This window comes from Thamnophis elegans, chromosome Z, assembly GCF_009769535.1.
Source record: "Thamnophis elegans isolate rThaEle1 chromosome Z, rThaEle1.pri, whole genome shotgun sequence".
Lineage (NCBI taxonomy): Eukaryota > Metazoa > Chordata > Lepidosauria > Squamata > Colubridae > Thamnophis > Thamnophis elegans.
In genome coordinates, this window is record NC_045558.1 from 63,039,873 (window position 1) to 63,056,134 (window position 16,262).

The window sequence follows — 16,262 nt, forward strand, 5'->3', positions numbered from 1 at the left end:
GCCCAAGTCTGAAGCGTTTTTTTTCCCTTTGCTGTTGTAACAATGTATCCTTTTTTCACTCTTATCTGACTACATTGAATGTGCAACAGAAGGGTTTGGAACTTCTCTTTAAAACCTGATAAAGACCCAAGGTCACAAATAGTGGTGTGTGGAAAATATTTTGGCAAGAATTGGAAAAGGAAAGAAAAACTTTAGAACCCTTCTTCTTTGAAAACCATAAAAGAACATTTGTTTAAGCTTTAAAATAAAAATAGATATATCCTTCAAAATCTGTGACCGGCTAGAGTGGCAGATAGCACCAAATTCTTCTTCTTGCTTTTTCTTTATATTGTGAAGTGAATGAAAATACAGAAAACAAAGATAAGAACTCAGATGAACTTATAAATGGAGTAAACATGAGTGAAGGTGGAAAGAAGGGAAGCTGGAAAAGTGACTTTGATAATTTGGTGTTCCACCCCAAACTCCAAGATGTAGGAGAAAAAGAAAGAGCAAAAAAGATGGAGTTAATAAGACAAATCTATTCAGAAATAAACTTGACAACCAAAGTTAAGCTTACACTAATAACAATTCAAGGGCAACAAAACCACATGAGAGATCGTTTAAGCTTCAAAGTGCAGAGAGAAGTCTTAAATCCTGGAAAGGTCAGCGAGAGAGGCGAGACTATTTTGTTAATGGAAAGATACTGGTTAATAATGCTAGTTGATGGAAAAAAGCTAGTTAATTTTTGATGATTATTAAGTAGTGATTTTAGTACCTTATAGACTGTTTTAGATTACCATTGAATGTTTATCCATTAACATAAATTTACCATGATACTAATAGAGAAATAATAACCATAGTTAGGATAAATAACCAGGCCATAGAAATGCTAATGTATATTTTGGGTGATTGTCAAGTAGAAATGTTAATATCTTTTATATTGTCTTAGATGACTAAGGTTTATTTTCTTAGCACGTTACTAACTAATTTGGGATTGAGGGAAAAGTCCTATAAATCTTATTAATAAATCATTGTTTAAAGACAGCTATAAAGTTATAATATTGTGTGGGCCTGGAGAGGAGAGGTGAGATAAACAGTAAATAATCTTTAGTTAACTACAATAATAGCAATGAAATGTTAATGGAAAATATTTAATGATACATACATTAAATGTGTTACGGGGGGGGGGGGGGGGGGGGGGGGAATGCTTAGATATCCTACTTAACCGAATCAATTTTAGAATATGTTATGAAGGTGCAATGTTATTGGAGATCTATTGAAATTGCAAATGAATGCCAATAGGTGGTTGTGTCTTCTAATATAAATGATTCTAGATAAAAACATGTTTAAACAATGGTAACTAAATGAGAATTATGGTACAAGGATAGTAAAATACATAACTTTTCTTTCTTGACTTAAAATGTACAACCTGATTTGAATGAAGCATATGTAAGGATTGTGGAAGAAACGCACGGAATATATTTGTAACCAATTGATACGCTTTCAACAAGATGTAATGAAAGATGATTTTTGGGGGGGTGGGTTGTTTAACTAAAACAATAAAAAAATTTCTCAAAAAAAGCACAATGACAATGACTATATATGCATACTATTTGTATTTGTATTTTGTATTTAAGTTTATTTATATGCCGCCCTTTTCCCTGGGGGGACTCAGGGCGGCTTACAACTTAAAAAAGGGGGGGGGGGAAACAAACTTATAACATATAGAACAATACATCATTAAAACACAACATTCATACTATTCGGGCAGGTTGCAATCTTTAGCCCCAGGCCTGACGGGATAGCCAGTTTTTAAGGGCTGTGCGAAAGGTCTGGAGGGTGGTGAGGGTACGAATCTCCATGGGGAGATCGTTCCATAGGGTCGGAGCTGCCACTGAGAAGGCTCTCCTCCGCGTGGTTGCCAGTCGACATTGACCGGCGGATGGAACTCGGAGGAGGCCTAATCGGTGAGATCTAATTGGTCGAATGGAGGTGATTGGCAGTAGGCGGTCTCTCAAGTACCCAGATCCACTACCATGAAGGGCTTTATGGGTGACGAGTAGCACCTTGAAGCGTACCCGGAGATCGACAGGTAGCCAGTGCTGCTCGCGGAGGATAGGTGTTATGTGGGTGAAGCGAGGTGCACCCATAATCGCTCGCGCGGCCGCATTCTGGACTAGCTGAAGTCGCCGAATACTCTTCAAGGGCAGCCCCATGTAGAGCACATTGCAGTACTCCAGCCTAGAGGTCACAAGGGCACGAGTGACTATTGTGAGAGCCTCCCGGTTCAGGTAGGGGCGCAACTGTGGCACCAGGCGGACCTGGGCAAATGCCCCCCTGGTCACAGCTGACAGATGGTGTTCGAAAGTCAGCTGTGGGTCCAGGAGGACTCCCAAGTTGCGGACCCTGTCTGAGGGGCGTAGTGTTTGACCCCCCAGCCTGAGAGATGGAATGCTTGCCGAATTAGTGGGAGGGAAACACAACAGCCACTCGGTCTTATCCGGGTTGAGCACAAGTTTGTTAGCCCTCAAACAGTCCCTAACAGCTTCAAGGCCCTGGTTCATCACGTCCACCGCTTCATTGAGTTGGCACGGGGCGGACAGATACAACTGAGTATCGTCCGCATACTGATGGCATTTTATCCCGTGCCGCCGAATGATCTCGCCCAGCGGTTTCATGTAGATGTTGAAAAGTAGGGGGGACAGGACCGAACCCTGCGGCACCCCATATGTTAGGGGCCTAGGGGTCGATCTCTGCCCTCCAACTAACACCGACTGCGACCTGTCCGAGAGGTAAGAGGAGAACCACCGCAAAACAGTGCCTCCCACCCCCACCTCCCGTAGTCGTCGCAGAAGGATACCATGGTCGATGGTATCGAAAGCCGCTGAGAGGTCAAGGAGAACCAGGATGGAGGCGTGGCCTCCGTCCCTGGCTCTCCAGAGGTCATCGGTCAATGCGACCAAAGCGGTTTCTGTGCTGTAGCCAGGTCTGAAGCCGGACTGGAGTGGATCAAGATAACTAGCTTCCTCCAAGGACCACTGGAGCTGAAAGGCCACCACCTTCTCAACAACCTTCCCCACAAAGGGGAGGTTGGAGACTGGACGATAATTGTTAAGAACGGCTGGATCCAAGGATGGTTTCTTCAGGAGGGGTCTCACCACCGCCGCTTTAAGTGCGGGGGGAAAGACCCCCTCCCGAAGGGAGGCGGTAACAACCGCCTGGATCCAGCCCCGTGTCACCTCCCTGCTGTTAGCAACTAGCCAGGAGGGGCACGGGTCCAGTACACATGTGGAGGCACTCACAGCTCTCATGGCCTTGTCCACATCCTCAGGGGCAACATCCTGAAACTCAACCCAGCGATGGTCTACCAGATTATCCCCTTGTGCCTCAGCTGGATCTGCAGAATTGGAGTCCAACTCCGACCGAAACCGAGCAACTTTGTCCGCTAAGAATTGGACGTAATCCTCAGCCCTACCCTGCAGGGGGTCCCCTGTATCCCTCCTATTTAGGAGAGAGCGGGTTATCCTGAACAGGGCGGCTGGGCACGACTCAGCGGAGGCAATCAAGGTGGCAATATAAGCTCTTTTTGCCGTCCTAATTGCCCTGATGTATTCCTTGATGCACGATGTTAGAAGTGCTCGGTTCGATTCGGATCTATTGGATCTCCATAAGTGCTCTAGGCGTCTCTTCCAGCGCTTCCTCTCCCGGAGTTCCTCGGTGAACCAAGGTGGCCTCCGGGATCCACTACCTCGGAGCGGCCATAGTGGCGCAATCCGGTCAAGAGACTCCGTCACTGCTGAGTTCCAGGCAGCAACCAGAGTCTCCACCGGACTGTGGGTGAGGGTATCAGGAATAACCCCAAGCTCCGTCTGGAACCTCAAGGGGTCCATAAGTCGCCTTGGGCGGAACCACCTGGTCGGTTCCTCCTCCCTACAGTGGAGGTTTGGTCTCCGAAAGTCAAGCCTCAGTAGGCAGTGGTCTGACCACGACAGGAGTATGATCTCACTGCCCCTCAGACCAAGATCTCAAGTCCACTGCTCCGAGAGAAATACGAGGTCGAGCATGTGACCCGCTGAGTGGGTTGGGCCCCGAATTACTTGGGTCAAGCCCATGGCTGTAATGGAAGCCATGAACTCCTGCGCCCCATCAGAGTGTTCACCGAGCGAAGGCAAATTGAAATCCCCCAGAACCATAAGCCTGGGGAACTCAATTGCCAGCTCGGCTACCGACTCGAGGAGCGAGGGGAGGGCTGCTGCAACGCTGTTGGGAGGCAGGTACGTTAACAGCAAACCCACTTGACCCTTGAGGTCCAACTTCACCAGCAGGGCCTCACACCCGACAAGCTCCGGAGCAGGGATCCTACGAGGTGCTAGAGACTCTCGGATAACAATAGCCACACCTCCACCCCTTCCCTGAGCTCTCGGCTGATGAAGCACCTGAAAACCTTCTGGGCACATCTCTACGAGGGGGACTCCTCCCTCCGGGCCCAGCCAGGTTTCAGTAATACATGCCAGGTCTGCCCTCTCGTCTAAAATTAAGTCCCGGACGAGGGGAGCCTTATGAACTACAGACCTGGCATTTAGCGACAACAGCCTGAGACCAGGGTCCTGATTACTCGCACCATCTGGCCTTGGAGTGGGACTCATAGGGCCGGAAGGAGGGATCTCTGTAACGTAGCGAGCCCTCCTTCCCCAGTAATGGCCTGCCCTAAAGTCCCCGCCATATCTGCCCCTCCCTGTTACGACCGTAATGCTCCGGCCCACTCCCGTGTCCGTAATTCCCTCAACCACCCCAACGACCCCCGCGTTCCTCGGCAGGTCCTCCGAATCAAACACACTCATTCGTTCACCCAAGCAATCCCCACGTAATAATTAAAACACACAAAATACAACAATAGTAGGTCAATAAAAGTGGGATCATTCACTCAATCACATATATATCCCATGCATATCCCATACAAAAGAGAGAAAAAAAGAAGAAAGAGAAAAAGAGAGAAAGAAAATTGCGCTTTTCTGTCTTTTCTGTCATATCACTTTTTTTTACTAAAAAAGAGAAAAAATAAATATGCATATTGAAAAAGAATTATAAATACCATCAACCTAAAAGGGAGCTTGCTCAGAAGCTGAAATACACCGTAAATGAGATGAAGAGTGGGAAGTAGAAGAGAAAGGGAAGGGAAGAAGAGAGGGATAGGAGAGAGGGATAGTGGGGGAAGAAGAGGAGAGAAATGAGAAGTGGTAAGAGGAAAGAGGAGAAGGAGAGAGGAAGGGGAAGTTGAGAAGAGAAGGACAGAGAGAAAAAAGGAGGTAGAGAGGGGGAGGAGAGAGGGAGAAGAAAGTGATGGATAAAGCACAAATATGGTGTATGGAGCACAGAAGAGCCAATAAATGGTTTTGAGGAGTTGTTGGTAAGATGAACTGATGTAAACATTTAACAATACAATATGATGTTGGTTATGTAATAGTATACATGTGATTATATGTTATGAAAATGGAAAAATAAAAAACTTTAATTTGAAAAGATTCTGATTGCAGCCCTACCTCCCTACGGAAATTAATTCAGAGTACTTTCACAACCAGAGAAAGGGCCTTTCCTAGTCTAGGTAATTCCTGGATACAAAATGAACATTTGCATTCCTATATATTGATTCCTTCCAAATTTAAAAACAAGGGATTCATTTTCTGAACTAGATGATCTTGTGATGATATGGTATCATTATATTGCCTTAAGCAATGATAAATGCCAAGTAGTGGATACTGTTTGCTTTTTTAAGGGTTGAAATGGGAGCATAATGCCTTTGGGAAGCAAACTATTCTTATTTCACCCTTATTTTCCCTCCAATTGTTCTAAAACTGAGCCAATGTTAAATCTGTCATTTTGAAACGATCTATATGAACGGGAGGTATTAAGGACAGAAATTGAGAATGTCTGCCTCCCAAAGGCCTTATATTCCCATTTGTATATTTGGGAGGATTCAAGGGATAATGGAGAGAAATTATACTGCTGGAAATGTTATTGCTAAATATTAATAAGCCTTACTGGATGCTGAATTCTGCAAATGATTGGTTTCTGGCAGTCCTGCAAACACATAATTTCACACCACAATTGTAAGAAACCTATGGACAGAGTATTTATACTACTTTGAAATAACAATAATCTCAAGCTTCCTTTAAATGTAGCACACATTATTCACATCTCAACTACTATACTATTACTAATCTGTTTTCACTGAAAGGAAAAGGAGATACTTACCTCTCGCTGAAGTTTTCTCTTTTCTGCTTTCAGTTCATCTTCTACTTTTTCTGCATTTTCTGCAGCAGTTTTATATCTCACCACCTGTCCTTCAAGTCTTAAAACCTAAAAGATCAATGATTTGTTTATCTTCCTACATGCAAGGAAGATTCAATGTAACTTTGACCTTTCCTTAAAAGCACTAAATGGAAAACATTTATTTTTCACTATTCTTCCCAAGGAACCAATACAAATACCAATGAAGTCAACAATACGTAGTCAAGTGATACCCAGAAACTCAACAAAATACTAATTAATTCAAATGAAATGCAAACATGACATTGATTTTATCACTGATTATAAGTAAAGATTTTCTCAGTGTAAATGTTGATATGCACTGTTTCTAGATTTGACACAGTCCTCTTTCATTTCTTTTAACTTGAGATGCTCAAATATCTTTCCTGACCATCAGCTTATATATAGATTTACACTATTTGCTTGAAGAATGGTCCTCTTAAGAAAATATCAAAACTTGTACATCATTGGCCTGATTAATATAGTGATAGGATTCCCATACTAGTGATGCAAGAGAGCCATATTTTGGGATGATGTAGAGAAAAAAATAAGGGGGGTGGGGTATAGGGCCCTTAAGTTTGGAATATATCAACATTTTAAAAGATACCTACATTTTGTTCCAAAGTTGTTATATCTTGTTCAGCTTTTGAAAGTTTAAATTTGAAATCACTTATTTGTCTGTTGGCATCTCCTAAAGACAAGAAAATTTAAAATTTAAGGACTGTGAATCAAACTTCAAAACTTACCAATCAAACCTTTACTTATTGCAAATGTTTGTTATGGAGAAAAACAGAGCACTAAATATGGCAATTAGGTAACTCTGGAGACTGATATTTTTCAATATTTATTCCTGAAAGTTAATGAGGTAAATACTTAAGATCTTAGGAGCTTAGTCAACACTTTTATTGGAATATAAAAAACAGAATGATTTGTGTAACAGTATTTTAATCTTAAATACAATGAAAATGTGGTTATTTAAAGATAGCTGACTGATAGATCAAAAGATTATACAAATTAATGGTCAAGATATTTCTTATAGTGTCAGGAGAGAATGTAACAGCTCAAACAAGAAACAGGTTTTATTTCTGAAGTTTCCATTCTCTTTGGTTATGACAAGAACTCTATACATTTCACAACTGGTACCAGACTTTGCTTGTTTTCCTTAATTTTCCCTCATTTTATTTTAAATTGTACCGTATACATCCAAAACTATATACAAATACCTTCATTAAATCTGTTTTATCATCTGGTATAAAATTGCAAAATTTGTATAGAAATTAAGACATGACTATTTAAAAGTGCAACTTCTATGAATACTGAATGAATTAACATACTCTGCATTTCAATTAATTGCAAATCAGAACCATTTTCCAGTCCTGTTAAATCAGAATTTGTGTTGTCATTCCTAGAGGATTTCTGCTGTGCTTCTTCCAATTGCAATTTCAATTTTTTAATCTGAAATTAAAATACAATATTTTCAATATTTCACTTCAAACTTTATTTATTCTTTATCTAAAAATGAATGGATATCATATCTAACAAATAATTAGCATCTACTGCTATAATTAGGAATCCAGTGCGATTGTTTTCAGCTTTAAATAAAGTTACAGGATTTGTCTGAACAAGATCTGCTATTCCAATAAATTGGCAATTTAGCTGTGGATATCTACATTCCTTAAAATGCTAAGATTATAGGAAAAATAGTTGTGAATATTTGCACCGAATAAATTGCTATGTTATATGAATGGTTTTAACTGAGACAAAAATGCTATTGTTAGAATAGTCTGGTTTTATTTATGTTTTCTTCTCTGCAGATGTAATCAATGTGGCATAAAGATGGATTGGTACTAGGGAGACCTAAGTTCACATTCACTTTGGGCCATAGAAACTTATGAAATGATTTTGAGCCATCACTAAATCTCAGCTCAACTTACTTCTCAAGGTTGGGGAGGAGGAGGAAAGAAACACTTTGCAGTTTTGGATTCAGGATTGAAAGGTGGAATATCAATCTTGCAAATACACAAATAAATAGAGTTTGCCATATACACATATTAAGTATTTAATACATAAAGCAGAAATTCACTATCTATTGCTCCTAAAAGGTTTTGCCATGGCCCTTCAAAATTGCTAATAAAATGTAATTTTTAGTAAGTAACAGAAAAATAATTAAATTATTAAGAAATTGACATCTATATATCTTTATACTGAGTTAAATTTAAGTGTATATGACCGTGATGGCAAACCTATGGCACGTGTGCAACAGGTGGCACGCGGAGCCATTTGTCAGGGCACATGATTCATTGCGATCCATTGTCAGGCTTCAGAGGCTTTATAGGAGCCTGGAGAGGGTGAAAACAGCCTCCCCCCACCCGAAGCCCTTCGGAGGTTTCAGGAGCTTCCCTGAAGCTTCCAGAGTGCAAAAAAATGTCTGTATGGGCAAACCGAAAGTCCGGAAACTGACTTCCGGTTTGCTTGTAGGGTCAGTTTAAGCCCTCCGGAGGCTTCAGGGACCTTCAGGAGGCTTCCCTGAAGGCTCCGGAGGGCTAAAATCGACCCTACGAGCAAACCAGAAATCATTTCCGATTTGCTCGTAGAGTCGTTTTTAGTCTCCAGAGCCTTCAGGGAAGCCTCCTGAAGGTCCCTGAAGCCTCCGGAGGGCCTCCAGGGGGGACAGGGGAGGCTGTTTTCACCCTCCCCAGGCTCCTATAAAGCCTCAGAAGCCTGGGGAGGGCAATTGATCACGTGCCCTGACAAATGGCTCCATGTGCCACCTGTGGCACGCGTGGCATAGGTTCGCCATCCCGGTCATATATACACATATGTACAATTAAGATGGAGATTGTGTTTTATAAATAAGATCAGATTGCTGTACATTCTTTAAATACAGCAACAGGATCTTTCATCTGTAAGATAGTTTTCCATCTCCAGTTTAACTTTTTATGACAAGTTTCCAGTTATAACCTTAGAATTCAACATATATAAAGCCCCTCATGGATTATTCTCCGTCAATAAACACAGAAGAGAATACAGAAAAAAAACCATGAATCCTATGGTTCCTGGATTATTGCAGAAGCTACAGAATTATATCCTAACAAACAAAGCTAACTGTGGAAGTCATGAAGCAACTGTAGTTTCTTTTATTTAATTAAAACCTCATTATGGAAGTTGTTTATTTTTTCACTTTAGAAATCTTCAGGAGACTTACCTGTGACAATAATTCTTCCTTTTCTCCTGCTAGCTTTCGTAGCCTAACATCTGGAACAAACAAAGAGTTTAATTTTTCAAATTTTAAGGCTTTTGAAGACTACTTTTATATGGTTGGAATTCCATCTGAAAACTCACAATAAGACAGGTGGACCTTTTTAAAATAAAGGTAGCACACAAAATTTACAAAATAGTGGATTAAGACTGTTATCTTTAACTTGCAAATACAAATAAAATTTGAGGAGGGTAATTTGGGCATAACTGAAATACAGTAAGATCACTTTAATAATTGTAATTTAAGGCATAGGGCCAACTAAGCAGTTAGATTCATTAATCCTTATAATTAATGAATTAAGTAATCCGCACTTACCAACTGCCTTGTTCAGGCACTATTCATAACAACAGTGTTACAACAGTGCCGAAATAACTTTACGACCAATGCCTGCATTTATAACTTTTGCAATATCTGTCAGTTATGTGATCACAATTATAATTAGTATACATTGTATCTATTGCCCCTTGCACAGTGGAGAGGTTGGAGACAATAGATTATAAAAGTAAGCAGGCACACAATGGGGAATATAGTCAAAAGAATATGTTTATTTAAATAGGTGTGGGGACAATACACAAACAGTCAGATGTACACCCTATTGTGTGCCTGCTTACTTTTTGTCATCTGTCCCTTTCCTATGAATATAAATATTACGGCAATTCCCTTCTGGTTAATTATCCCAGTGCCAAAGTGAAAATTCCAAAGAGGGGTGAGGTTAGGAGACAAACTAAAGGCTAAGATGTGAAACTGATTAGTATTGTCAGTTTCTAGCCAGCTCTTTCAATGCCGCATACTTGGAATACTTTCTATAGGAAGTATTCTTATTACAAAGCTATTTAAATTTAAATATTTAAAAATAGAAATTTACTGTATGTCTATAGAAATTTTCTAAGCCTGAAAAAAATTATGGAGTGCTGGAACTACTTACATAGAACTGAAGGGCTGATCTCTCTAAAAGTACAATTCTTTTGGTGTAATTTTTAAATGTATATGCATTGAAGCCCCAATATAATTTTAATCGTTTAAGAAAATGCTTATTTACCTAGTGGTCCTTCCCCCGCTGATTCCAAAACTTGAGCAGCTTCTTGTGATACAACTGTAATTGCACCAATTACTGGTTCATGATTAATATCACAATTTGGGATTATTACTAATCCATGTTTCTGGAGGGGGGGAAGTAACATTAACAATATCTATCAGAAAATTTTATTTTACAGATAAACTCTTTACTTAGCTGACATAATCAAAAGTTACAACACTATTGCTTCTATACATGAATTAGTACAAATGAGAAAATGATGTGGTAATGATGCTATACTTTCCATTACACTACCTATCTTCTGATTCCCCAATCTACATTTGTAAAAAGTACTACTGCTAACATACCTCTCCTTTCTTCATTGTTTCCTTCAGGTTAGCCAGCTCATCTCTGAGCTCATCTCGCTCAATTCTAATGCAGTCAAAATATTCTTTTTGTCTCTCTAGAGCCTGGTTACAGCCAAGTAGCACAAAGGAAATAGTATAGAAAAAGAATGTGTGATAGATAAAAGAGATTTCTTGTAAATCCAAGAAGAGTACTAAACAAAAAGTAGAAAAAAGCTTTACATAATCTTCTGTTTGACACAAAAGTCATATTTAGCACTAGAATTTCTCAGTTATAATGGATCTGTCAAATATGTCTTGGTCATTATATTTCATATACACTTTAAATATAATTCCAGTGTAATATTTCTTCCACAATGACTAAGCCTTTCATTCTCACAAATAAATCCCAAACCTAGCATGGAATTGATAAAATATATCACATAAATTATGATTGAATTGAATTGAATTTTGGTCATATGCAGTTCAGACATACTAAACTTAATGCAACTAAATTAAAACCATGAATTTCAGTAATTCTATTTTGCAATTAAAACTGTACCAAAGAACATTAAAATATTCATCCAAAACCTAGAACCATACAGAGCAAGAAAATACAATCCTCTGTGATGCATTAAGATTTTCAGATATAAACCTTTGGATTTGATAGCAGACCTACACAATTATATGCATGGTATTATGATTTGTAATTTAAATGAAACAATGTTGTCAACCAGAGTTTTTAGTGAAAGAACATTAAAAGAAAGAGGAAACCATATGGTTTCCAATTTCTGTCCAGGGCCCTGATTCTGATTTGTATGCTAGATTTTATAGAATACCTGCTTCTCAGAAGCCAATCAGTTAGCAAATTGGTAAGCTTTTAAATAGTTTCCCCAGCAGTCCACCAATCAGTAAATTCCCAATAACTATGGAGTGAAGAGAGAACTGCACCTATAGGTAATCCATAGGTCACTAAACAGGTGGTTCATATCCCCCATTCTCAAATCTATATTTAATTTTATATTATAATTTTTAATCATAAACAACTAGCATCCAAATACAAAACTTAACTGCAACACTGGAAGTACTGAAAAACTATTCTGTTTTATCATAAATGTATTCATGCACATCCTCTTGAATGGCACTTATTTATTCTCTAGTATCCAGCATTAATTTATTTTATCTAATTTATTGCTGTATTTGTAATTACTATATTCAGATCCTCTGCATACTGAAACCATTAACAATCTTGTCAACCTTTGCCAGTCTATTCCTAATCATTTTTCACCTCAGAATAATCTCATACCCCAATTTTTTTATCTTTCCAATTAACTGTCTCCTGGAGGTCAAACACCTCTTTGGATATAGATTCTATTTTCTGCTGCATGCGCTGGTTCTCCTGCAGTAAACACAGGGAAAAGAATAAAAGAAGAGGAAAAACAAGTAAAAGGAATTACAAAAAGATAGAAAGAAGTGAGTAAATAAGCCAAAGAAACGTGAAAGACTGAGGTTTTATGAACAAAGATTTGAAGAGTTATAAACAGATTTAGGATTGATGTTCAAATAACCTACAACTGTCTAGCATTATAGACAGTCCTTGATTTATGACTATTCATTCAGCAACCATTCAAAATAAAAATAGCACTGAAAAAAGAGATTTAGGACTCATACCCAAATTTATGGCCGCTGTAGCACCTTGTGCTTCACTTGGCAATTCACCCACCCTTATGACCAATCACAAGGATGCCACAGAGCCCTCTCCACCATTTCCCCTATCCTGCCTTGCTGGGCCTCAAAGGGCTTGGATCTGCTTCCCACTCCACTAGGTTGTACACTCTTCCCCACCCCACATCGTGGCTTGACCACTTACCTTTTAGGATAGATTTCCTCTAGGAAGCAGCTATTCTGCCACATGGCCATTCTGCACAGTTGTGGCTGTATTCACTGTTCCAGAAGTGGGCATAATTTTAGGAGTGGCCACAATCGCAATGATGCAGGAAGGGGAGCATGGGAAGGGAGTGGAGAAGTCCTGGGAGACCTAACAGAGGCAACATCTGAACTGAAGGTTTTGCAATGCAAACCTGGGCGTGCACCAGGTCTCCTATGGCTTCCTCCACCTCTGTGGCACCTCAGGCTCTGCTAATAACTATAATAGGGAGAGTAGTGATTGGGATCATTAAGTGAGGTAATCACATGGGTACCTCATATTTCTGCATATAATTGGCAAGTTCCATTATGACTGTAAGTTGAGGACTACCACAAATAAATGTATAAACATATAATTTGACCAAAACTTTAATAATATTCAAACATTTAAAGTATTGGTACAATATCACTATTACATTACAGGTGAAACGTGAAAAATTGGAATATCATGCAAAAGTTCATTTATTTCAGAAATGCAACTTAAAAGGTGGAACTACCATGTTTCCTCGAAAATACGACATGTCCTCATAATATAGCCATGCCACATTTTTCTGGTGAGCAAAAATATATGCCCCCCCCCTGCATATAAGCTCCTACCTCCAGCCAGGCAGAGCACCTCTCACCAACCTAGCAGTATTCCAAAGGTGCCAAGCCATGGGAACCTGGGGGGAGGCAAAGGTGATCGCGTAGCTTGGTGCCTTTGGGATACCGCTAGGTTGCTGAGCAGCGCTGTGCCCAGCTGAAGAGCGGGGTTGCCAGGCGGCTGCTCTCTTATGAGCAGGCTCCCAAAGAGCCAGGCGCAGCCTCATCGGTGAATGGCATTCAACCTCCCTCTCCAGCCATGCAGAGTGCCATTCACTGGCATTTGGAGGGCGCCAAGCCATGGGAGCTGGGCAGCAGCGAACAGGCGCTCATGCGGTTTGGCGATTCCCCTAGGTCAGTGAATAGCACTGTGCCCGTTTGTCAGGTCACGCGAGGCGCGAAGCCTCCTGAAGGTCCCTGAAGCTTCCGAAGTGCTCAAAACGACCCTCTGAGCAAACCGTAAGTGACTTCCTGTTTACTCAGAGGGTCATTTTGACTGCTCCGGAGGCTTCAGGGAAGCCTCCTGAAGGTCTCTGAAGCTTCCGAGGGGGGGGGGAGGCTATTTTTGCCCTCCCCAGACTTCTATAAAGCCTCTGAAGGCTGGGGAAGGTGAAAAAAGTATGCAAAAAATGGAGGGGAGTGCCTGTACTGCGTGCATGCTCACTGGGGGGGGGGGGGGGTGTTCACACATTGCATGTGTGCGGCACGCGCGCACATGACCCCCCCCTGCGCTCCCCCCACTTATGGCACACGAGCCAAAAAAGGTTCGCCATCGCTGTTCTATACCCTCTCAAGTCCAGATAGGAGATTCCACAGAATGTGACAGAGAATAGCAGGGCTAAAATTGGAATTTCTGGCTTCAACATACAAGCATGTACTGACCAATCAATCAGACATCATGACAGTAGACAAGGACTAAAAGACAGTGGTGATGATAGATGTAGTGAGTAAGTGACAGCAACACCAGGAAAGAGGAGCATGAGAAACTGGAGAAATATCAGAATCTGAATAAGAAATTAGAGAGCATGTGGAAAGGCTAAAGAGATCCCATAGACTCAGGGCTATGACTCATTAGCTGGGAGAGTGGCTCTAATAGAACCCAGGAATTTCAATGCAATCTATCCAAAAGAGTGCAGTGCTACATAGGGTACAGAATCCTCAAACTTCCAAGCCTCTGGTAGAAGATCCTAGATTTGTGATGACAAACCTACGGCACATATACCATAGGTGGCACGTCAAGCCCTCTCTGTGGGCATGCGCAGTTGCCAGCTGGTCTTCCCGGTTCCGGCCTGCATGTATACGACGGAACCTGGAGGAGAAGCTGGCTGGCACACATGGGCACAACGGAACCCCAAAGAACAGCTGGCCACCACACGTATGCACACCGGCTAACTGCTCTCTTCCGGCTCTCCAGCACTCCACTGCTCTAGATTGAGGAAGAGATATGTCAATTGAATAAGAATTAATTAAAAAGACTTCAATAAGAAAATCCCATGAATTCAATTAAAATTTTATTTCCATCAATTTTAAAACAAGGTGGAGATATGTTAGCTCATTTAACCTTTATGAAAGGGTTTTTTCAGGAGCTACATGAAAAAGAACTAATTTTCCCTGAGCTACATCAAGTTTATATCATACTTTCCTCACTGGATGGGAGTTATGATGTTTTTGTATCTTCTCTTGACATCCTAACCCGAAATGAACTAACATTGACTGACATTATTGCACAACTGTTGGAAGGGTCAAGGAGAAGGATGGAGAGGGAACAACTGAGAGAGAAACCACCACAATATGAGGAATCACATTCTACTGCCTATACTGTTCGAAAATGTTTTTCTTGTGGGATTAAGGGACATATAACTAGGTTCTGTAAAAAGGCAAAACAACAGAATGCCGGAACAGCTAGAAAAAAATGCTAATCTCAATTTAGCTATGTCTACTTTGGCTATGTCTAGAAATGCACCAGTAAACCATGATTTGTGGGTTATTGATAGTGGAGCATCACAGTGCATTGCTAGAGAAAGAAAAAGATTTGTAAAAATAACCATGATCAAGGAACATGTATTTCTGGCAAATGGATGGAAGGTGAAGGCATCTGGTGAAGGTAATGCATGATATTCATTCCTAAATGATTGGATTGGATTTGGATTTATTCGACTTGTATGCCGCCCTATTCCCGAAGGGAGTCAGGGTGGCTGAACAAAAGCCAAGGGGAGGGGAACAAATAGAAAAAAGTAAGACAAAAAATGAGACAACAATATAGACAATTTAAAAAACACAACAAGCACAACCAATTCGAGTAGGGGTGGAACTCAACAACCCCAGGCCTGCTGGGACAGCCAGGTCTTAATGGCTATACGGAAGGCCTGAAGGGTGGCGAGGGTCCGAATCTCCACGGGGAGATAGTTCCAGAGGGCCGGAGCAGCCACAGAGAAGGCCCTCCTCCGGGTGGTCGACAGCCGGCATTGGCCGGTAGATGGAATTCAGAGAAGGCCTAATCTGTGGGATCTAATGAGTCTATGGGAGGTAATTGGCAGAAGGCGGTCTCTCAAGTACCCAGGTCTAATACCATGTAGGGCTTTATAAGTGATGACTAGCACCTTGAAGCGTATCTGGAGACCAATAGGCAGCCAGTGCAGCTCGCGGAGGATAGGTGTAACGTGGGTGTACCGAGGCGCACCCACAATCGCTCGCGCGGCTGCATCCTAGACAAGTTAAAGTCTCCGAACACTCTTCAAGGGCTGCCCAATGTAGAGCGCATTGCAGTAGTCCAGTCTTGAGGTCACAAGGGCACGAGTGACTGTTGTGAGAGCCTCCCGGTTCAGGTAGGGATGCAATTGGTGCACCAGGC

At 41.2% G+C, this 16,262-nt stretch overlaps 1 protein-coding gene across 18 annotated transcripts in view; it reads right to left on the reverse strand.

Moving 5' to 3' along the window:
- The window catches only part of LRRFIP2 (LRR binding FLII interacting protein 2), a 173,614-nt gene that overhangs the window by 15,553 nt on the left and 141,799 nt on the right, over nucleotides 1-16,262 (reverse strand). For 11 of the 18 annotated variants that reach the window (XM_032234647.1, XM_032234646.1, XM_032234642.1 and 8 more), the window contains 7 exons: nucleotides 12,210-12,302; nucleotides 10,928-11,029; nucleotides 10,584-10,704; nucleotides 9,491-9,540; nucleotides 7,620-7,740; nucleotides 6,897-6,976; nucleotides 6,232-6,336 (listed from right to left, as the gene is read on the reverse strand). In XM_032234647.1, the coding sequence (XP_032090538.1) occupies nucleotides 6,232-6,336; nucleotides 6,897-6,976; nucleotides 7,620-7,740; nucleotides 9,491-9,540; nucleotides 10,584-10,704; nucleotides 10,928-11,029; nucleotides 12,210-12,302 (672 nt within the window). The remainder of the gene's footprint in view (nucleotides 1-6,231; nucleotides 6,337-6,896; nucleotides 6,977-7,619; nucleotides 7,741-9,490; nucleotides 9,541-10,583; nucleotides 10,705-10,927; nucleotides 11,030-12,209; nucleotides 12,303-16,262) is intronic. The other 7 variants (XM_032234649.1, XM_032234648.1, XM_032234643.1 and 4 more) reach the window with 2 other exon arrangements.